The 24796-nt window shown below is 44.4% G+C and overlaps 1 protein-coding gene across 1 annotated transcript in view; it reads left to right on the forward strand.

The window, feature by feature from the left end:
- LOC121862623 overlaps positions 1 to 24796 on the forward strand; it is a 91691-nt gene that overhangs the window by 12973 nt on the left and 53922 nt on the right. The window contains exons 2-5 of the mRNA XM_042360939.1: positions 4383 to 4426; positions 5077 to 5181; positions 5388 to 5444; positions 5711 to 5804. Coding sequence (XP_042216873.1) covers positions 4383 to 4426; positions 5077 to 5181; positions 5388 to 5444; positions 5711 to 5804 — 300 coding nt within the window. The remainder of the gene's footprint in view (positions 1 to 4382; positions 4427 to 5076; positions 5182 to 5387; positions 5445 to 5710; positions 5805 to 24796) is intronic.

Below are 24796 nucleotides of genomic sequence, written 5' to 3' on the forward strand. Positions count from 1 at the left end.
TGAGACAGGGTCAGTTTGATGAAATAGAAGATCAGGCTAGGGCTTTTGCTGAGCCTGTCTACACAGAGACAACAAAAAGAACAAGAAAGAGAAAACATTTCTTTGATGAATCAGTTGGCACTGAAACTCAACTTGATCCACGTGAGAAGTTCAAGGTGGACAATTTCTACACCATATTAGATTGCCTTAGGAATGAATTAGAGCACAGAGTGAATGCCTACTCAGAAATAAAGAAGCTGTTTAGCTTCTTAACGGAGTATGACAGTATGAAATATGATGATCTCAAAGCCCAACTGGAATTGGTTGTCAGTACCTATTCCAGTGACCTGGAAGCATCTGTTCTAGATGAGTTTTTGCAATTTAAAGACATTTTGTCTTCTGAATCTGACAGGTCAGTGACAAACATCTCCACTTTGCTGAGGTCCAAAGATGGTATTTTGACAACTGCCTTTCCAAACATTAGTATCTTGGTAAGAATTTTCCTTACCATCCCCATTACAAATTGTGAAGGAGAGAGGTCATTCTCTACTCTATCTAGGGTGAAAAATCACCTGAGGTCTACCATGGGACAAACCAGATTAAACTCACTTTCATTATTATGCATTGAATCTGGCCTCCTACAATCCCTTGACACAAACAGTATCATTGACAAATTTTCCATGAAAAAAGTAGGAAGAAATTATTTTGAAATTCACACAGTTTGCTGTACTTCATGTGCTTGCAAAATTGATTATGCTTCAAGTTAATTGTATTTCTTTCATTATTCCCATATATAAGATGTACATGATATAGAACTAATTTGATTAAAAGTAATGATGTGTCACATTGTGTTGAAATTCTTATTTCTTACATTATAATATTATGTAATATTTTGATGACATTTGGCCATTGCAAAATAATTACAGTAATATATATATATATATATATATATATATATATATATATATATATATATATATATATATATATATATATATATATATATATATATATATTGATTATTGAAATACGCAAACATTTCTATAAATTTGGGGGCCCACTGATGAGTTTGGCCTGGGGCCCACAAGTAGGTAAATCCGGCCCTGTCCGTAGCCCTATACCTACCAAGGTTAACCCGCAAGGCAGCGGGGCAATGGTTGGTAGGCGCCAGGACTTGTCCACATGCCAGTGGACCTATACGCCGTCCCCTCTGCGGTCCACTGCTACTCCAAGATCCTCTGCTGGTCTAAGAACATAAGAACATAAGAACATAAGAATGGAGGAAACTGCAGCGGGCCTATTGGCCCATACTGGTCAGTCCCGTTTACACCCAACCTCTATTGCTCATATATGCATCCAACCTATGTTTGTAGCTATTCAGCGTATTCGAGTTAATGATGATATTTGGTAACTTGTTCCATTCATCCACTACTGTTTCCAAACCAGTGTTTACCAATTTCACGGCGAAATCTAAATTTGTCTAATTTAAAACCATTGTTACGAGTTCGCTCCTGGTTGGATAGTTTGAGTACCTTTGTAATGTCCCCTTTGTTTAGCCCTGCCTTCCACTTATACACCTCTATCAGGTCGCCCCTCGCTCTACATCTCTCGAAGGAGTGCAAATTAAGGTGCTTTAACCTGTCTCTATACTCAAGGTTCCTAATGCCCGGGATTAGTCTTGTCATTCTCCTCTGAATTCTTTCCAAGGATTCTATATCCATTCTGTAATACGTTGACCAGAACTGAACTGCGTAATCCAGGTGTGGTCTCACAAGAGCAAGATACAGTTTTAGGATGACCTCGCTAGTCTTGTAACTAACACTCCTTTGTATGAACCCAAGTACTTTATTAGCCTTGTTACGAGCAAAAACACATTGTTTACTTGGCTTAAGGTTCCTACTTGTCATTACTCCTAAATCTCTCACGCAGTCGGATTTCTCTATGGCATCGTTGTTCATCTGGTATCTGGTTTCCCTGTTTACATCTCCTATACTAAGTACTTTACATTTGTCCACGTTGAATTTCATCTGCCATTTTTCAGACCATTCGAAAAATTTTTTTAGATCTTCCTGTAGTTTTGTGGAGTCCTCGTCAGATTTAATAACACGTCCTATTTTAGTGTCATCAGCAAATTTACTTATGTTGCTGTCTATGCCGATATCTTTGTCGTTTATGTATATAATAAATAATAATGGTCCAAGTACTGAGCCTTGGGGAACTCCACTTGTGACGTTGCTCCAATGGGACTTAGTGCCATTAATGCTCACTCGCTGTTTCCTGTCCTGTAACCACGCCCTAATCCATTTAAGGATATTACCTTTGATGCCATGTGCTTCTACCTTTCTAATTAGTCTTTCGTGGGGGACTCTGTCGAAGGCTTTGCTAAAGTCGAGATATACCACATCACAATTGTTAATAGATTAGTTAGACATGAACGTCCGCTTGTGAAGCCATGCTGGGAATCATTGATCAATCGGTGCTTCTCTAGGTGATTTCGAATAGAGTTTGAAATGATTGCTTCCAGTAATTTGCCTACTATTGATGTTAGACTGATTGGGCGGTAGTTAGAGGATAGTGATTTATCCCCTTTCTTGAAAATCGGTATTACATTCGCTATCCTCCAGGATTCTGGTACTACACCTGTTTTTAAGGACATGTTAAACAACTTTGCTAAGGGCATACTAAGCTCTTCCTTACATTCCTTTAATACTCTGGCAAATATCTCATCGGGACCTGGTGACTTATTAGGCTTTAGTTTGTCTATTTGCTTACTAACATCGTTACTAGTCACTACCATCTCGCTTAATTTGTTTTCTTCACTATCTCTGAATAGAGTCGGTGCCCTGGGTATCATGTTTAAATTTTCGGTGGTGAAAACTGTTGAAAAATATTTATTCAAATTATTGCTCATTTCTCTGTCGTTATCAGTGAGCTCGCCGGTATCTGACCGTATTGGTCCAATCTTTTCTCGTGTTTTAGTTTGATACATTTGGTAGAATCCTTTGGGGTTTGTCTTCGCCTCCCTTGCTATCCTTACCTCATTATTCCTCTTGGCTTTCCTTATCTCGGTTTTAACCCTACTCGCCAATACCCTATAATAATCCCGGAGGTAAATTTCGCCACGATTTATCCTTCTACGTATAGCCTTCCTTTGGCCAATGATGTTCTTTAAATAATTATTTATCCATTTAGGGTCATTGTTGTCTGATCTGAGTTTTTTGTATGGTATGCTCTGCCTTTGTGCATTAAGTAACTCATTATTTAAATTGTCGTGGAACTCGGCAATCTCAGATCTCGTTATCAGGTCGGTGTCATCTGTCAGGTTCACGGCCAAGCGCGACACCCCCTCTCTCAGCTGCCTCTTTAAACTGTCAAAGTTTGCCCTTCTGAAATCTGGTACTTTAGTGGAATTTTCCTTACGTCTGCCCTGAAAATCTAACTGGAATCTAATTTCTTTGTGATCGCTGTTTGCCTGGGCCTACGAGGCGCCCAGTTACCGTGTGTTGCCACAAGGAGGCACACCCCACCCCCACACACACACACACAAATGTTAATTAAGACAACAAGCAGTCAGTGAGTGTCTTGTGTGACTGCATGGAGGCGAATTAAAAGATCAGCTGTTGAGGAGCCTATCACTTGGCAACACTGGTGCATGTTTCCACTCCATCTCTCTAATCACCCACACCTTTCTGTTTTCTCACTCTATATATTAAAATGTTATGTAATGTAATGTTGAAGGGATACAACTTTGCTTATTTATACTTATACTTATCACAATCTCTTAAATTATTTTAGCTTTCGTGTTTATTTAAGACATTTTCAGGTCATGAGACCCACTATTCCCTCACCCAAGAAAGGGTGACCTGACATTCTATCAGGTCAGTCATATGAAACCACTAATCCCCCACCCTACCTCCACCCGATGTTGAGTAAGGTCAGGTCAGGTCCCCCCTAAAAAAATCATTTAGCTTTCGTCTTATTCAAGACATTTTCAGAAAATGCTCTTTATTTTCAACCTCAGAAAACTCTTTCCCAAAGCCGGAATTTGTTTTTAATTCTGGCTATGGAAATGATTTTCCCAGCAAATTTCACACCCGTTGAGCGAGCAGATTCCTCCACTCGATCCGCAGAAATGTCAAGTATATTGGGAACATGCCTCTAGTTTGTTGAGCTGACACACCAAGGAGACCTCCAGATAATTATTAATAAAAGCTTATTAATCGACGTGGGAAAGGAATTCCCCCAAAATTTCCTCAAGTCGAATACTATGAGGAACTCGTCAAACTTCTTATAAACTAGATCTTTGTTGAGTTTACTGACAATGTGCTCTGATGCAATTGAATGAAGTATATTATTACGTTTTCTTTTACTCGGTTTCATTGTTATTATCTTGTGTCTTCCAGTTTGTCTTTCGAGATGGCAAATCTTCACTTCCAACCACTAGCAGGTCAGTTGTTGTCTGTTTTAACTAACAAGTTCACTTTCATACCGTAATAATCAATCCTAGTAAACTCACTTTATTCCTCATTTTTAATATCCTTAACAATTCTCAACCTTGAAGTTAAGTACAATAATTAGGGCTTAGAAGTGAACAGAGAAGAGGAAAAATAGGTCCCATAGGCATGACTGTCCACTGGGGAAAGTGCAATTACAGTGCACTGTAAACTAAGTCTTCACTACAAGAGGAGGCCGCCATTCATTTTCCTAACTGTAAATTTCGGTATCCATTTATCGCAGGGTGACTGAAGGTGCCCTGAACAAGAACCAGTGTCGAGCTCTTATCCATCTGGCTGGCGCACCTTATCAATAATGAAAATGCTTACACATATAATTCATTACAATTCAGAGCAGAATAAATTAGAATGTTAAGCTGGACATTTATTAGTTTATCATCATTAAGTGTCTTTCAGAATTATCGCATGGCTCTTCATTTGGGGCCGGGCTAAGTTATAAGACTTTCATTTACAATTTTCTTAATCATTCAAGAGCAGAGAGAATTGGAGCATATCTCACTTTTATTATTCCCAGATCAATCTATCCATATGAAAACAAGATAAAAATTAATACAAAAGAGTGTACCTTAAGTTTCTTTCTTAGTGCTTCGCGGGATACCCTCTACTGACCCACTGTGCAGGAGGCCAGCAAACAACACTCCTGTCGACCGCCACACGCTCACCTCCGCCTGGCTTGTGAAAAGATCTGGTATGGTATCCACTTCCTCCTAATATCCCTGTGGCGGCTTTTAACATGTGATAACGTTTTCACGATTTTTTAATTACCAAAAATTCCGTTACTATTTTAAATATTTGTATCAGTTTTTATATACACCTTTTTCATAAAAGAACCTAAGATTTCTAAATATTTAAATTGTTCAAACTTTCTAAATATCCTACCTTCGTTTTTTCCAGAAAAATACGGGAAGAAACTGAAAGATACTCTTCACAAGAGAATGGACAGACCCACTGGTAAGTGTAAATTCCATATCTTTAACCCGACTGTTTTACTGTATGTGTTGAAGGAGAGAAAATATTCCACACACAGGGAAATATAATTACATAATGTGTATGGGGGTGAGTGAAAACAAGAGATCTGCAGGTCCTTGCCTTATGTTTAAAATGTTGAAGATGTAAGCGATTGCCTCAGTTCATCGTCTCGTGTGTTGTCTTCAACAACACACTGTTTGTGTTTAGATTAACTTAAACATTATGATAAAATATATTTATTATTACAGATGGTGATATATTGAAGTTGGACTTAGCCGGACGCTTTTTCAAGATATGGGGCAAGGATCGTCCAGGCAGTACTTGTTACAACTTTGTTACCAGGTCAGGTTTGTCTATCATCTGTGTCATTTGGTCAGTCACATCATTACTTTGTGCCCTTTTGTCTTGATAATAATATCTGGTATTGGTTAACCAAGGTTTCTACTAACACATGTAAAATCATTGTTACTGGAGAACTATTTGTCAAGGCAGGATAATTATGTCCTTGACTATGGTATCTTCGCGTCACCCATAAGACCGTTTACAATATCCATGTCCGTCCCCTCATGAGGATAGAAAACAAAGTTAAATCAACAAATATTTCCTCAATACCTTCATCCAGCTGATCTTTCTCTTCACTTTCTAATATCTATGTTTCTTCCTTGGTGACAGTATCTGTAACATTCAATGCATCAAGTCTGTTCTATCTCTCCCACTTACAACACGCACCATTCGTCACTATGACATTCCCAGTCTGTGAGTACTAACCTGTAAGTCAAACTTAATTATACTGTACTTCGTCTTCAGTCTTTCATTTCTTGTTTGCATCATAAATACATTGGCCAAAACATTTGTCTCGACTCAATTGTCCGTGCATATTGGCACCCGAATCAACACAGTCAGGTTTGATAGTCGAGATAAACTCAATGTTATAACAATATTTATTAAAAAAGGTTTCTTATCTTGAGGTATTCATCATGAAGATTCTGTAGGAATTCGTGGTATAATGTTGTCTAGCACTCAGGATGGATGGAAACTCTAAGGTGATTTTCTTGTATAATATAAGTTATATGATAGACAGTCTGGTGCTGGAGGTGCCGTGTGGTGAGGGGCTGCTCAGTAGAGACGTTCGGTGAGTAGCGTGTTGTAGGAGGTAGATGTGCAGGAGCTTCGTTAGAGAAGATGTTGCCTGTTGCTGGCCTCCTGGTTGAATGAATGCTGACAGCGTGGAGCTTGCTGGAGGAGGTGTTGCTTGTTCAGGAAGATGGGCAGAATGAATCTCAATGGAGAGACAGAGCTTATATACCCAGCAGCAGCCGCGAGTCCTCTATGAATCATGTTGGGAAAACCCAGAAAGTCGCCGGTGACTAGTTTCGTTGCTAGGCTACCGTACCATCTGGTGTCAGCTCTCGCTTGGTTGCTAGGATACGGAGGCGCGTCGGAATGCGATACGCAGTTGTAGGGGAGACGTCCACTACAATACTCCCCCTCCCCTCCCGGCGCGGCGGGAGGCTGGATGTTGTCCGGGTTGTGTCCCACACATAACACATACCGGGCAGGTGTATGTACGACTCGACCGCTACGTGTAACAACTCCGTCTAGTGACACAAAACCTGTGGGAGAATTAGGAGGAGAAAGAGGGTTTGGGATTAGAGGAGGTTGTACAAGCAATGGTTGTTGTGCTCCTGCTGCTGCAGGGGCTGCGTCAGGAGGAGGGTCCATGGCAGGAGCAGGTTCTATGATAGAAGGGAGGTCTATTACAGGTTCAGGTTCTATGACAGGAGGAGGGTCTATGACAGGAGCAGGTTCTATGATAGAAGGGAGGTCTATTACAGGTTCAGGTTCTATGACAGGAGGAGGGTCTATGACAGGAGCAGGTTGTACATGAGGGTGAAAAGAGGGTGCCCAGAAATGTCGTGGGCGTGGTGTTGCTGCCGGTGGTAACTGCGGGTAGACTGGTGCAGGCGTAGTTTGTTGATGGTGCTGCTGGGCTGGGGGCCCGACGGGTAAGGTGGCCGGTTTGACTCGGTCTATGCTGACGGTGTCATGTCTGCCATTCCGGATAATTGTCAGGAACTTTGCTGAACGGGTAACCACCTGGAAGGGTCCATCGTAGGGGCGTTGTAATGGGTTGCGGTGAGCATCATGCCTGACGAAAACATACTCAGCTGTGAGTAGTGCAGGAGGGATGTGTTCAGGGCGCCGAGTAGGCTGGCGTGGAGCAGTAGCTCTGAATGCAGAAACTGCTTGTCGTAGCTTTTGGAGTAAGTCGTGACGAACGGCTGGAGTGGTTTGGTTGGGATCAGGAGGGAGTGAGAAATCCCCGGGTAGCCGAAGGGGCTCGCCTAGTGTCAGATCTGCTGGGCTACAGTCCATATCCTCCTTGTGTGACGCACGGATGCCGAGGAGCACTAAGGGAAGCGCATCAGTCCAGCTGTAAGGGTCGTGCTGTGCCTTGAGTGCGTCCTTCAGCTGCCGGTGAAAACGCTCTACCATGCCGTTGGCTTGAGGGTGGTATGCTGTAGTGCGTTGTCTAGACGTGCCGAGGAACTGTAGGAGGTGCTGCCAGAGTTGTGACTCAAACTGTACTCCTCGGTCAGTGATTACGGTTGCGGGGGGGCCAAAACGGGAAACCCAACCGGACATGAAGGCGCGGACAGTAGTCTCTGCTGTAGCGTTGGGCATGGGAATTGCTTCTGTCCACCTGGTGAAACGGTCGATGCAGGTGAAGATGTAGGTGCTACCGTAGGATGATGGTAGAGGTCCCACGATGTCGAGGTGTACTACTTGAAAACGTCCTTTGGGAATAGGAAAGGCTTGTAAGGGGGCCCGTATGTGACGATGTATTTTGGAGGACTGGCAGGCCAGGCACTGGGCAGCCCATTTCTTAGTATCAGACTTGATGCCGGGCCAGACGACACGTTGCGTGAGGAGGCGCTGGGAGGCCCGCACACCCGGGTGGCTGAGACCATGGATGCGGTCGAAAACAGCGCGGCGGTGGACGTGAGGCACGAACGGTCTAGGCTGTCCACAGGATACGTCGCACCACAATTTTATCTTTGTGCCAGGAACAGGGAGTTCTTGGAGTATGAGGCCTGAGGGGGATGTCTTGTATGCTGCCAGGTCTTCGTCTTTCTCTTGAGCCGCGGCTAGCTGCCCATAATCAATGGGTGGAGATGAGGGAAGAATGGTGGATATACAACGAGAGAGGGCGTCGGCGATCTCGTTGTGGCTGCCTTTAATGTGTTGGACGTCGCTGGAGAACTCCGAGATGTAAGCCAAGTGGCGCAGGACACGAGGTGTATGTGACTGGGAAGCTGAAGCGAAGGCGTGGACGAGGGGCTTGTGATCAGTGAAGATGGTGAACTGACGGGCCTCGAGGAAGTGCTGGAAATGTTTGACAGCCAGGTATATGGCCAGGAGTTCTCGATCAAAAGCGCTGTACTTGAGGTGTGGTGGTTGAAGCCGTTGTGAGAAGAAAGCAACGGGCATGAAAATTCCGTTGATCTCCTGCTGTAAGACGGCGCCCATCGCAGAAATTGTTGGGTGAGAGTGGTCCGGCAAGAAAAGGGTGGGCCAGGTGAGGCGGATGTGCTGTTTGATAGTGGTGGTGAATGCCAAGAGCCTTGAGTCCAATGAGACTTTGTGAGACTTTTTTTGGCCCCGAGAAGGTTTTAGGGGCGCAGGGACGGTGGCAGCCACAATGAAGCGGTGGTAGAAGGACTAAAACCCAGGAATTCCGGAGTTTCTTCTCGCTGTTTCAGGTTTGGGGAACTCCTAATCGCAGTTATCTTCTGTGGTAGGGGCCAGGCGTGCCATCAAGGAGACCTGGGGATCGGAGGAAATCGATACGAGGTTCCAAAGACGCACCTCTAGCAGGATGAATCGTTGTTGTTTGCAGGCGTTGGAGGAGAAGGTAGGTAGTATGTGCTCGGCAGGCGCTTCTAAGATGTGCAACAGGATGCGTTGGACGTAGATGAGCAACTGAGGTCATGGGAAGGTGGGTCCATGTGAACCCCTGAAAAAGTTCAAAGCATTGCGTAAGTCAAAACTCATGAAAGGTATCGAAGAGTCCGGGAACGAGTGCATGGCTGTCTTCTGGGTATCTGCCGGTGCCATTGGGATCTGTGGAAGGTACGCTCCAAGTCGATCTTTCGAGAAGATAGCCTGCTATGAAGTTTGTGGTGAAAGTCCTGACATGCGAATAGGTACCTGCAGGTCACCTATGATGAGATTCAGGGCTCTGTAGCCACACACCCCTCCACTCGCCGGGTGCGTTCGCCAAGGAACCATGGAAGAGGCGCGATGCCCAGGGACCTTGAAGGGCGAATGATGCTGGTCTTGCAGAAGTTTGAATTTTACTTTCACAGTACAGAGCTCAGGCGCAGGCGGCGAGGGTGAAAAGACTGGTGGTCCTTGGTTTCGATGTGGTGGAAAATTGATGTAGGTGGGGTAGGGAGACTCGGGTGAGAAAAGTTCTTTGAATTCGTCGAGCAGGAGAGAACCTGGAAGGCGTGCAGGATAGTGTCGGTGTGTCTGGCATGAGAACCCTGGATCTTGTGCTGCTGTAGGCTCATGGATGAGTGCATAGATGGTCGCAATGACGCCGAGCCAGCAAGGTGAGGTCGAAACTACGGATGGCTGGAAGACGTCTGCTATCACATGAATAACCAACGCAGAGAGTCTTGGGCAGACTGAGGTTCAAGGCGAGGTGCGTACGCCGTAGGAGGCGATGGTGGAGGTACCGCTGGCAGCGAACAGGCTGAAAAGGAGGGGCGAAGCTTTGACTTGTCTTCGGTAGTGAGGAGGCGGGATGAGCTGACCGATGAACCGGTGTCGATGAGGAACTTGGTTATTGGAGGTGCGGGCTTGTGACGCGCAGTAATGAGAGACGCCCGAGGACGGAGGCTGAGGCGTCTACCAGCCTCCCCAGCAAGGCTGTTTCGAATAGGTAATAGGCTCATGCTCTGGAGACATTGGTAATGAAAAAGTTCAAGATACCAGCAGAGGGTAAATTTGTTGTGCTGAAGGCTGTCAAATGGAACTCTCAGAAGTAGAGAGCTAAGAACGCAGCAGAAGTGGAGGAGCAGAACTGCCTGGCACCCATCCTGCGGTTCAAATTTGCAAACAGGTCCTTGATGTCTTGTGAGGTATTGCCTGGCTGAGGGGTGTTTAATTCCGGCTTATAAGTCTGATGGCAGGTACTCAAAGACTGGGGATGGGCAAGGCAACAGCGCACCTGTTAAAAATTCCATCTGCCGCGGTTGCATATATAGTTCTGTGTCGTAGAGATAATCCACTGCGACAGGATGTGTTGCGCATTTCTGTGGCAGAAGCTAGTGAAGCCGTCATGCAGGAGCAGAGAGTCGGGGAGTCTGTCTGTGTGACGGGAGTTCAGCCACATATCTCCTCTTCCAGAGACGTCCTGCTGGGAGTCTCTGAGGAGATAGAGGATAGGTCTTTGCGTGAGATTGGGGCTATCTGTGGATAACACGTCTTCAAGGCGTCCTGCAGCGGGAATTTTTGTCATCTGGATGGGGCTGGAAATGCTCAGGAGACCCGCGCATACCGTGGGCAAGGCAACAGACAGAAGCCATACTTTTTGTCGTCGGTCGCTCGTGAGCCGAAGCGAGGCTGCTTCCAAGGTTACGGTCTAGCCAGTCCTCGACGTTGTGGCGGAAAGTCGGCAGAGAGAGATCTGGTCTGTCCTCCATCCTGTGTGAGTGCTTATCTCCCGGGAGTCACCATTGTAGGAATTCGTGGTATAATGAGTCACCATTAGCAAGATTCGTGGTATAATGTTGTCTGCACTCAGGATGGATGGAAACTCTAAGGTGGTTTCTTGTATAATATAAGTTATATGATAGACAGTCTGGTGCCAGGTGCCGTGTGGTGAGGAGCTCTCAGCAGAGACGTTCGGTGAGTAGCGTGTTGTAGGAGAGTAGATGTGCAGGGCTTCGTTAGAGAAGATGTTGCCTGTTGCTGGCCTCCTGGTTGAATGAATGCTGACAGCGTGAGCTTGCTGGGAGAGGTGCTTGTTCAGGAGATGGGCAGAATGAATCTCAATGGAGAGATAGGCCTTATACCCAGCAGCCGCAGGTCCTCTATGAATCATGTTAGGAAAACCCAGAAATACCGGTGTCTAGTTTCGTTGTAGGCTACCGTACTATCTAAGCATAGCTCAACTTGGTTGCTAGGATACGGCGCGCGTCGAATGCGATACTCAGTTGTAAGGGAGACGTCACTACAATTCGCTTAGGCAACAGGTCATGGCGGATTACATCATGATGATTGTGAGTCTTGGGATACACATATTAAATAAACTGAGTTGATAAACTGATTAGTTCTCAGATGATGCTAAAACACCCAGTGGTTGTTGATTTTTCTTGAGGTTGGAATGCGTCCATCTCCTATGACGGTTGCTGTTTGTCCACATGTTTTAGCTTGTCTGCGTGGCATCTCCGAGGCTCTGTCCAAAATCACGGGAAACTCTGTTAATTTAATTATATTCTTAATTATAAATTATAATTGTTTTATTCATTTAACTCATTATTAAATCACGTAGTGAGTTTTTCATTAAATTTGGTATTTAAACAAAATTATCGTGCTACGTACCTCTTTCACCAACTTACCAGCGTCCACCGCTGGTTACCTGCGGCCAGGTCGCATATACAGAAGCAATAGATATAAAGATTGAATTACCACCGGCTGTCCCGCCAGTCTCTGGTAATTTTCCGACGATCGGTATCAGTGTACAGACAAAACACCAGCCAGGTAGATTTCCACCAGGTCACAGAAACACACTGGTGAACTGTAGCCTTCATAATGATCACTAAATCTTCGCAAAACTGTTCACATGGTATATCCTTACAACTGGACTTCTCACTTCGAATATATATATATATATATATATATATATATATATATATATATATATATATATATATATATATATATATATATATATATATAGCCAGCACACTACAAGTTGTACAATTCTTTAGTATTTTCACTTTATATCGCTCAAAACAATTCCACAATATTTGAACAACAATTATCCTTAGCTGTCACTAGACTTGTACTTCACATTCTGAGCAGGAATGAGCGACTACCTCCCTAGGCAGCTCCCTGGCACTTATATATCTCTCGTCAGATGCTTAGCCCTAGATCATTCTATCGCATTACAGGGTCGGAACGAGATATGTCTGTAAGCTTTCACAAGGCGGAAATAACTCCCGTTTTCTCTACTATATTGCCATATAGACACACTAAGTTGCCAGATGTACAGTACTTCAACTGTCACAAGTAAAAGTGAAGCTGTTAAGATGCAACTAATAATTGCTTTAACTCTTGACCGTTCACTCCAGAGAGAAATGATGTTTCGGGATCCTTTGGATCCTCAACTAATTGAGAACCACTCACTGTTATGTAGGGATATACTTTGGCAAGACACGTCTGTGTTAATAGGTTTGAGGTTTTTCACAAGTGGTAGTTTCCAGAGTGTAGTTTCACTGAGATAAGTAAATAATGTTAAATTGTCAGAAACTAGATCAATTTGTTGAGAGCAATATTAACATATAAAGAATAATGATATCAGATCTGAAATTAAAATCAAATTCAAGGCAAAATTGGATGATGGGCTGGCAAGGTTATGACAGCACTACTGGTGAGTTCACAATTGTCTGAAGCCATATAATAAAAAATAACCTAGATCTGCAAAGTACTTTCCACCATCCTTGCATAGACAAATTACACTGGGTTGGTCAAGAAAAAAATATATGTATCACACATTATGAAGATGTGGATAAAACACCGTTTTTCTGGAAATAGTTGTAGATGTGTCAGCGCTGACGCAGCTTTGTTTATATATGATCGCCAGTTCGCATATTCCTTCTGCAGCAGGAATAAACAGTGAATACATAGGCTGGACATACATACAAATATAGATATGACGATTTACACTGTGACATCACCTTAGAAACAGCCATTACTAAAATAAATGAGAAGTGATCAGGCTGTACTAATGCTCAGTTTGTTTATCTAGGGTCACAAGTGTGTCATTATATGTAATGGAAAAGGCTCCTTTGTCATGTGGTGAGAACATTGGATTGTTAATAAAAGCAGAAGTACAGTAGGCGGTAGCATTGTTTCTAGTTGAAGGAGAAAAAATCACAATTGAGGCATGCGGTAGCATTGATTCTGGGACAGGAGAAAAAACTTATAACCTCCTGTATTTTGTAAAATAGGAGTTAAAGGAAGGGTGTGTACAGGCAAGAGATGGCCATCTACCATCTTAAACCCATATTAATTAAATCAGCAATGAGCTTGTCATTGGTGAAACATAAAGTGGAGAGAAAAAAATTCTTACAATGGGTTTGCAGATCGTAGTTTTAAACGATAATCATTAGATACAACGGGTGTACTTGATGCGTTTGCGGTTTGACCAAATGTTTCCGCATGTACTATGTTTGATGTTTGTGAGTTTGGTTTCAAAATTTTTAATTTGTTGCCCGTTTCTTGGTGGTAATCAGAATGGGCGTAAAAGCGCAGGGTTCTCTAACCTTGCTTTCATTATACTCCATGTTGTATACAGGTTGAGGAGTTCCTGAGTTCATAAGGCAAACGTTTGTCAGTGTCATAAACAATATTGTAACCGCCATCCGGGCGGTTAAAGGATGAATGAGACTTGTGACGTTAAACTCGAATATTATAATTCGGTTAAACCTGTTGAATACAATTCATTTAGTATTTCAAATAAATCATACATAGGCAATCCTACATAAATGTTTAATCCAATATATATTTACATAACAATCATAGCAACAGGTATGTAATTAGTCTAATCTTAGCACTTACAATGAGTACTTAATTTTCCATATTCCTATTTTGTCACACTGATAAATGATGCAATGGACACAGTCTACCTGTGTACACAATAAGTACTAGTTAAACTTAAGTGCTGAAAGTCTAGAGAGAAACCAGGTTAGGTGTTGCTTCTAAGATATGGGTAGCAATACTGAAATGCCCACCCTATAGCCTGGCCCCTGGCTGGTCAGCTATGGCTGAGTCAGGTGATTATAATTATACATAAACAAAACTCCCTTCACACGCTCCAACCTCCTCCTGGGCCTCTCATCTCCACCATCTTCGTACTCTACATACTGTATACGGGCAGACACATATAAACATGACATGACTTACAGCCTAACATAATGTTTGTTTATGTGCCATGCTACTTATTGCTGCTTGCGGTAACACATATAGTAGGGTGATTGGCTCGTGGAGCTATTAATTGGCCCATTAATCGGGGCTGCTACTTGAGATAACCAGTCCTTCCATGCATTGTGCATTGTATTCACAATGTGTCTAAGAATTTCAAGAATTTCACGACTGGTTCTTTTAACAAGACCATTCGTCTGTGGGTGATAAGCTGCAATGAAGCTTCGTTGGATGCCATATTGCTGACAAATTTGTGTTAAAAATTGTCTGAGAGAAGAACCTTGGGTGTAGTAAAGGGGCATATAAGATGCATCACTAGGGCGTGAGCCACAGACTCAGCTGATTTATCCTGCAGTTGGACTAAAATGACTAATCTAGAGAAATGATTGACACACACCAGTACTTATGAGTATCCTTGGTGACTCTTCGGAAGTTGTAACAAGTCAATGGCGATTCAAACGGACGTTCTGGTGTAGGATATTTGAGCATTGGAGCAGGTGGAAAGGGAGTGCCCTTGAGCTGCGCACGACAATTAGCAATGTGCTGCTCGATGTCTTTTTTAATTGTATGCTAATAAAATTTTCTAATTTTCGCTAGTTATTTGTCACGCCAGGATGGCCTGCTTGAGGTACATTGTGGTACAGGGTTAGTACCGCCGTTCGTAGTGTGTCAGGTACAACAATTTGTGTGACAGTATCCTGTGCATTTGGTCTGCTGCGGTGGTGGAGTATGTCTTGCCGTAGCTCAAATTGACTGAACGGAAGAAGTAACTTCGGTAATTAGCTTCCTCTAGTCCAGTCAAATTAGGATTTTTGGTGGACAAAATTTATATTGAGATGAAATTTTCCATACAAACTCCTGAAGGCTATAGAAATCAAGATCAAGATAGTTCCCCTTCGTCTGTGGGAAGCATCCCCTTTTTTTGTCCCAAACGCCCCCCAAAGGAGGGGGGGGGGGTTTCTGCTTACTTTTTCGCATTTTACATCTGCACTATGCATTAAACGATAATATTTACATATACAAAAATGCTGAAAATAAGATTTTAAACAAGATTGTCTTTATTCATTTTTCCCATAGGTGTTACAGTTTTTGTGTAATCCATGTCTGAATTTGGAGAACACTTTTCGCGTGTAGTGAAATAATTGATACTCGCGCAAGGTTTTCAGCAAATAACACAAAAATGCCGAGTTTTTCATTAAAAATGCATATATATTTGAAATTGTAAAGCGTAAAATTTCTCTATAGTTGCAGTGAAATATATTTCCTTGAAACAGTTTTCAAAGCTTTTTCCGACTCCTTCAATAAATCTGTAACACTCATTTCCACGTCACCTTTGAGGTAGAGTTTTGGGTGAGTTTTTCCACAGTGGTTTCCCCATTAGGCCTATTCTATGTTTTTTCTAGTTTAAGATGATGCCATTAAGTACTTGAAAAGTCCTCTTCATTAGTCACAGAAAGATCATCAGTGAGATCATCTGCAGTTTTGGAATTCAGACAACTTTAGCCATGACAATTATTGCACATTATAGAACAGGGTAATCCATATTTTACACAACCACCATTTCCCGCACCCTAATTTGCAGCCACATGAAATAAGTTTCAAAATATTTGCAGGGGCTGGTGCCTCAGTTGTGTAAACAGCTGACAGAGAATTGCACATTTTTTTCTCATCTCAGGCTGAAGTGTTTCTCCTCACCGAGTTCTGAATTTGGTGAAAGACACGATAAGAAAGTTGCCTATCTGCTGCAGAAGTGGACGGAAGACTTGATAATAACTCAGCATTATTTGAATGACTGGCATTTGTTATTTGTTAAAGGAGTGAAATCTGTAATGATTGAAATTTATTTCAGTTTGTGGGGCTTTGTACAGAGTGAAAATGAAACGCTCTCCAGCGGCTGCAACTTCATCATGAGTCGATTGAGGATTGTTGAAAACTGATACCATTTCTTACAGAGAGTCATCTTTGTTCAGGAGGTTGATAGTGTTAATTTTTACAAACCAGTAAAGTGAGGACGTTGTTCGCAACCACTTAAAGCATGAGTTACCAAAACTGATTCTTTGCAGTTCTTTAGAATATTTGAGCGCTGTAAATCTCGAGACTATAAAATCTTGCCTGCCACAACTACTTCTCTGTTGTGTCAGCTACTTCCTCAGTCTTCTTGCGGATCTCTTACCCAACCTGCTCCACGGATTTAGCTCCTCTATTTTGTCTCTAAGTATCTCTCTCCTCTGTGGTCTTCAAACATCTCCTTTACTTTGGTTTGTGGTCAGGTCAATACCAGCAACAGCCTTCATGCTTTAACGTATTCACCAATGTTCTAAATGCATCAGACGTCGCCCTGCAGTAATTGGATGTCAACCAACTTCCTGGTGATGCTAGGGTTTTAGTCCCTGATTCCCTACGCCTACTTATGTCTTGCCACAAACTCTCTTCTTCCTTTTACGTATTTATACCTGTGGGACACGTGGTGCTTGACAGCTGTCACTGTTGGGAGGGAGGTGTGCAGACTCTGTGAGACTCTTCTTAGGCTTAAGACCAGTCTACAATCTGATACAATTCTAATCGTCGGATTATTATTAATAATAATAAGCTTTATTATTACGATGATAATTTCTTCTGTGTCTTGGTGGCAGAGCTTTAGTGTCACGGTCCCTTTAAAGCCCCTGCCGCTGCATTCACATAGGCCTTTTGTCTGGTGAGGGGGGGAGGGGGAATGATGCCAACCACCGGATTCTCACACTTACAGTAGTTCTCTTCTGACAAAGAAGTTTGCCCCTCTCTGGGATGACTTCCTTTATAATAACTTCCGCTAATTGTAATCGAAGTGAACTGAGATGTGTGAGTGATCATGGCCTTGTGGCAGACTAATAGATTTACAGATTGCCCCGGAGGGGGCTATTGGGCACCCCATTACATCCCAGGTGAAGCGCAGAAGCGTTTACAGCGCCTAACTGGGAAGCATGCGGAGTTCATGCTTGCCTTTATGACTCATGCATTAAGGGCGTGGAAGCCTGAAGGGTCATGGGTTTTGTCAGCAAGTTACATAAAGTGACAGAATGATGAGTGTGTGGGGTGGGGAAATTCCGGTACATTTCATCTGTTTATAGCAAAGCGTGGCAGGTCCCATAATGTCAAGTGCCAGGCCTGTGACTAGGAGGAGGGATATCTGGTCAGGAGGAAGAGGTGTTGGTAACGGCTGGGGACCTGTAGGAGGAGGTCATAGGGCAAGTGGAGGATGTAGGAGGAGGTGAGTCGGGTTGACCACAAAGTTTACAAACAGTGCGGTGAGGCTCAGGGTTGCCAATGTATCCCATAGGTACCTGTACCCTAGGCGCAGTCTCATGTACATAATCTGTTGAGATCGAGTCAGAGATTGATACTCTTTGTAGTGGCGGTTGGAGTCACCGGTTACGCGCGTCATAGTGGCATAGTGACGCTACCCCGTTGTTTCAGGTGTGTCCAATTTTCGTCGAATGCCTCTCGTTGTGTGGCGTGTATGCGAGATTTGAGATGATTCAGGAGAGGGCGAGAGTGGCTTCAATATCTTCTTGTGTCGCTTCTTTGGCAAGCCGATCAACAGTGTCACAGGCAGTTATTCCTATATGACGGGATCCAAATAAACTTGACACGGATGTCATCAGTTTGTTCTAGCCTGGCGACGGCGGCTAGGGTGTGTTGGGCGGCAGGAGGAGGGGGGAGGTAATTTGAGCCTCGCTAGTGCAGAAGTGCTGTCACTGATAATTATCAGGAGGTTTTGGCGTTCAGTGCGAGCATAGGTCGCACCCTCATGAATGTCCGCGAGGATGGCTATGCTTTCAGTGTCAGTGGAGGAGGCCCAGTCGTGGACCCTGATTTTCTTGCGGGCCTGGCGCTCAGAAATCCATACAGCTGCCCCAGCACAACCCAGCCGGTCTTGACCTCGGTGGCACCCTCGCTCGTCCAGTGTTGCCGTTCAAGACAGTTGGACTTATTTTCTGTGGGGAGGGGGATTCCAGTTCTTCTCGACGAGATTGTTGGTATCTCTTTGTGCTATCACGAGGTACGCTGTATCTCGCTATGAATGGTGGATCATGTGCACAATCATAGTCCTTTAGAAAACATAGAAAAACAAAACTTTTTGTAAGGCAATAATGCAGTTCCAGTCAGTTGCTTGTTTTGGTGTTTTTGTTTTACTATTAGTTACTTATGTTCTCTTTTACAGTTCTCATAAACGAATTTATCTCTATGTACTATCACTATTTACACTATTCCTATGAATGGTGATCGTAATCACAGTTTTTTTTTTTAGTTTAACAAATTTATTGACAAAGAGTACAGTACAGTTTGTCTATTCTGAGTAATTCAGTCAGGTCTTGACACTGAGGGTGGTATCACCTCTCACTGCCACGCAGGACAGAGATTCATACACACAGAAATACATCATATTCATTAGCAGTATCTATAGGTCAGAATCGTGCGGGTGATGTCACTGTTCGCTGCCACAGTTCATTCCTTAAGAAATGTCACACACAAAACAAAACTTTCTTTGTGGCACCAATAATATGTCTTGGTCACCACCAGTCTCTGGGCTTATTGCTTGTCCTAATTTTGTTGATCACTTCAATTTATTTTTAGTCTCCACCGCGGTCACTGTTGTCACTATGGACTGTCTTAGCTAAGGCACAATCCTACTTTTACTGATCGGCCTTTGGATGATCAATCACAGCCATCCACTGATCTCTTTTAAAATTTTCCAAATAAATCTTGTTATATGGCAATGATATTGTGGTTGTATACCTCCGGCCTATTCCTCTGGTCAGTAGAGAGTGTTTTTACATATACAATTGCGAATAACTTTAAAAATCCTACATCGATTTACACATTCACATCACTAAGACGATATTGATGCTATTATGTAATCACTGACCAATTGCCACTGCTCAGCAACGAAGGCACGAGTACCAAGACATAAGAACATAAGAATGGAGGAAACTGCAGCTGGCCTATTAGCCCATACTGGGCACTCCCATTTACACCCAACTCATCCACTACTCTATTTCCAAACGAATGTTTACCTATCTCGCGCCAAAATCTAAATTTGTCTAATTTAAAACCATTGCTCCGAGTTTGCTCCTGGTTGGATAGTTTGAGTACCATTGTTATATCATATTTGTTTTGCCCTGACTTCCATTTATACACCTCGATCATATCGCCCCTCACTCTACACATCTCGAGGGAGTGCAATTTAAGATGCTTTAACCTGTCTCTGTACTCAAGGTTCCTAATGCCCGAGATTAGTCTTGTCATTCAACTCTGAATTCTTTCTAGGGATTCTATATCTATTCTGCAGTACGGTGACTAGAACTGAGCTCTGGGTAGTCCAAGTGAGGTCTCACAAGTACAAGATATAGTTTTAGGATAACCTCGCTAGTCTCGTAACTAATACTCCTTTGTATGAACCCAAGTACTTTATGTACATGTTCTGGGTACTCAATTCTAACTACAGGAGCAAACACAAACACCTGTAGAGTTTTTGTAGGATCTATTTGCTGGATGTACAGAGGTGCGAGCAAAGACGACGGTTTCCTACACTCTCTATGGGTCAACTGACCTCTCTCTATGGGTCAACTGACCTCAGGCGACATGTGGCAAGTGATGTCGCCAGGCACATTATCTAAGCGTGTGGTGACACAAAAAATACATTGCCACATTCTGCTAGCTAAATAAGTAATGAATATAAATGGAGTACATACATAATATACATACAACATACACAATATACATACACCTCCCCCCCCCCCTATAAGATCATAAAAAAAGTCTTGAGCGGACCTTTTCTTTTGGATCCGTTCTGAGCGTCGAGGGACTAGATCACTGGGAAGGGTATGGGACTCAACACTGGTGGCGGGGTCAGCAGAAGGCATTGTTACGGGGCGGAGAAAACGGCGGTTCCTCCACCACACACGACCACTGGGTAACCGCACCTGGTAGTCCCGTGACCTACCGAGACCCATGACTACGCCTACTTTGTCCCAACGTAGGGAGGTCGGGTCCTGAACACGGACTTGGGTGCCGACACTCAACTTGGGGAGAGAACGGGCGTGGTCGTTGTAGCGGGCGACGACGTCTTGAACACGTTCGGCGGCTCGGCGATCACAATCCTCTGTCTTGGCCTGCCACTCCTTGGAGAAGGATTGAGGGTGAGCAGGGACACAAGAACGAAGGGGGCGTCCATACAAGACCTGGGCAGGGGAGCGTCCGGTGTGATTGGGTGCGTTGCGGAGTTCAAGGAGACCCTGGTCGAAGGCCTCACAGTCAATATTCCCAGAAAGGGCCACTTTGAGGATGAGGTGCTTCAGGGATTTGACAGCAGCCTCAGCGTGGCCGTTGGACTGCGGATAATGGGGCGATGACAACACATGCCGGACTCCCCATCGGTCAAGGAACGCAGCAAAGTCCTGGTTTGTGAACTGGGGCCCTCCGTCGGTTCGCAGGCGCACAGGAACGCCCATGTCATGGAAGTAGTGGCGGAACTTGCTGATGGTGGCGGCAGACGTCGTATCATTATCGCACTTGATGACAGCCGGCCAACCAGAGAGACGGTCGACGATAACCAGGAAGGACTTTCCTGACACACAGAAAAAGTCGGCCGACACAAACTCAAAGGGGCGGGTGGGGTTGACGTCACTCATGAAGGGTTCCTGCTGCTGGCTGGGTTGTAGTACTTGACAGGGCTCACACGCATGGACAGCATTGGAGATGTCAGAGTTGATGCCGGGCCAGAACACAGTCTGTCTTGCACGTCATTTGGTGGCCTCAGCTCCACGGTGACTGTCGTGAAGGCGAGCCAAGACGTGGGGACTTGAGGCAGCAGGGACAACTACCGAAGGAGAGGTGTCACAGGCAAAAGGTAGGGGTAGGGCGACAGCAGGGTGGTTGCTTCTCCCTTCGTGGACCCTGTTGGCGTGTTTTACCTCGAGAATAGCTTTTGGGAAGTCCTGGGAGATGATGGCCAACTTTTGGCAATGTCTGTAGGACAGCAGAGGAGTCAGGACACCATTATGCACATCAATCCAGGCTTGACACGACCTGTTGCCAAAGGTGACATGTGCTTGGAGTGAACCTAGGGCTGGGGCCATCTGTGAACCATCTGCCGTGAAGCGGAGATCCTTGGGAGGCGGTCCTAGATCACTCGGAGAGAGCCCCAGACATTGCAAATGCTGGGGACCGATGACTGTAGCATCAGCGCCGGTGTATTGCAGCATCTCGAGATGGGATGACACACTGCCGTAGGTTACGATGACGCTGATGTGCTGGGGAACTTTGGTCCTGGGATGCGAGGAGCAGTACACCTTCCTAATATGGCTTGAGCGTCGTCCAGGGTTATCATGCCTCTGATTTGGTGACTGTGGGCGGCCCTTACTGGTGAAAGGGCGCTGCTGCTTCCACCGACGCTGTCCCTTGGGTTTGTTGGTCGGGCAACACTTGTCATAGTGGTCATAGTGGCCCAGACGACCACACACATTGCACTGGATGCGATTGGCTGGGCACCATACTGTAAGTGACCAGTGGCCCTTACGGTCACAACTGTTGCAGGTAGACTCAGCAGCTGGACACACCTGTATCCCGTGCTGCTTACCACAGTTGTTACAAAAGGAGCCGGGCGTGGGCGTGGTGGACGTAGGCGTTGGGGTGGACTTCTTGTACTGGGACATAGCCCTCACGGCTGTGGGGGGAGCTCGGATGGCAGAGGTGGCACACCTGGCAGCCTCATAGGAGCGACATCTTGTCAACACATCCTCAAGAGAAGAGGAAGAGTCGAGGGAGGTGAGGCGTTGGACAAGCTCCTCGTCCTTAACACCCATCAGGATTACCTGCTTCAACTGGGTCTCCTCGCATTGCTGGTGATTACCGGGACATATGTCTACCTCTTCCGAGGCTCTCTTGAGTCGCACATAGAAAGTGTCAAAAGTCTCGCCCTCCATCTGTCTACAGCTAAACACTTCCCTCCTGCGGAAAGCTTCATTCCGCTGACCTTTGATGTGCCGTTGTAGAACCTCCAGTACCTCCTCTACAGACAACGAAGAAGTCGGGGGCACCTGCAACGTATATTCCAAGACACGCTGCGTTTCCAAAGACAGGCACATACATAGCTGAATGAGTTGTTTAGGCTGTGGCAACCTCTGGAGATCCACCATTGTAGCATAATCAGTCCATCGTCGCCGCCATTCACGAAAAGTCTGGAAAGTCACATCAGGCTTCAAGATGGGTGGGGGTTGGACAGCCGCTTTGGGTGGGGCTGGAGGGCGTAAAGAAGGTGTTGATGAGGTACCTGCACCAGTCGGTACCGAAGCGGTGGGAGAGCCGGGGGCTTGGTTAGCAGTGAGGCGAGATATCAAAACTTTAAACCGTTCACTATCTTCCAATCTCCCTTTTTCGTCCTCAACACATCTTCTAGCTTCGTCCTGACGCCTTTCCTCCCTCATAAACTTCATTAAAGCAATTACCTCTGAAGACAAGGCTGAAGATCGAGGTGAAGGGCTGCGAGATGTGGTGGGAGAAGCTGGGGCATCTTGTTCCAACTGGTCATTGTGGTCATCCATTTCTGTAGAGCTGTCATCCGTCTGAGGCGTCATCCGGGTGTCAGCTGCACCACTAGGTAAGGCACGAGACATAATTACTTAATCTGTATAATGTGTCTCAAATCAATGTTGACCGGTCAGCCCGTCGTATCAATGAGATCTGAGAAAACAAAATTAATTGAATACACAGATAAGTAGATTATATATAAAATATATATAAAGAGATGACTGCAGTGTGTTCGTTCGTGTGTGTGTACCCGTGGGTTGGTGTGTGTGGCTGGTGGGGTGTGGAGGCGGGGGGTTAGGCGGGCGGTCGAGCGCGCTTAGTCAGTTACCCTTGAGAGATGGCCCTGGAAGGGTGTGCTGGACGCTGCTCCTTACAAATGCCCTATACAAGCCTTCCACCTTGGGAAATCCCTAGAAAAAGGGCACACTTAAGCACTACACACACAAGGCACTTATAACACTTCACAGAAACTTGCCGTCACTGTAACACTTCTCAAACTCGTTGTTAATTCAAAACGAGTTTTTGTGGGAGACGTGGAGGTTAGGGAGAGCATGGGTCCATAAGCCGGTTTTGCCACAGACTTTACACATTTGCACTTTCACTGGTCCAGTCAATTAACTCACTGCACCATGTACATGTTCTGGGTACTCAATTCTAACTGTGGGAGTGAACACAAACACCTGTAGAGTTTTTGTAGGTTCTATTTGCTGGATGTACAGTGGTGCGAGCAAAGACGATGGTTCTTTTCACTCTCTATGGGTCAACTGACCTCTCAGGCGACATGTGGCAAGTGATGTCGCCAGGCACATTATCTAACCGTGTGATGACATGAAAAATACATTGCCACACTCTGCTAGCTAAATAAGTAATGTATATAAATGGAGGACATACATAATATACAATGTATACATACACTTTGTTAGTCTTTTTAAGAGCAAATACACATTGTTTAATAGTGCTAAGATTCTTACATTACTCCTAAATCTTTCTCACAGTCGGATTTCTCTTTAACGACGTTGTTCATCTGATATGTGGTTTTTCTCTTTACATCTCCTCGACTAAGTACTTTGCATTTGAGCACAATAAATTTCACATACCAATTTTCAGATCATTCGAAAATTTGTTTAGATCTTCCTGTAGTTTTGCGGAATCCTCGTCAGATTTAATTTCACGCCCTATTTTACTGTAGTGTCATCAGCAAATTTACTTATGTTGCTGTCTACGCCTATATCTATGTCGTTTATTTATATAATAAATAATAATGGTCCAAGTACTGAGCCTTGGGGTACTCCACTAGTGACGTTACCCAATCGGATTTAGTGTCGTTAATGCTTAATCACTGTTCCCTCTCCTGTAACCACGCCCTAATCCATTTTAGAATATCTTCCTCAATGCCATGAGCCTCCACATTTCGTATTAGTCTTTCATGGGGGATTCTGTCGAAGGCTTTACTAAAGTCGAGGTATACAACATCATAATAATGCCCGTCGTCCACTGATTCGAAAACATCTGAGAAGAATGTTATTAGATTAGTCAGACATGAATGC

The sequence above is a fragment of the Homarus americanus genome, unplaced genomic scaffold (assembly GCF_018991925.1).
Source record: "Homarus americanus isolate GMGI-L3 unplaced genomic scaffold, GMGI_Hamer_2.0 scaffold31037, whole genome shotgun sequence".
Classification (NCBI taxonomy): Eukaryota; Metazoa; Arthropoda; class Malacostraca; order Decapoda; family Nephropidae; genus Homarus; species Homarus americanus.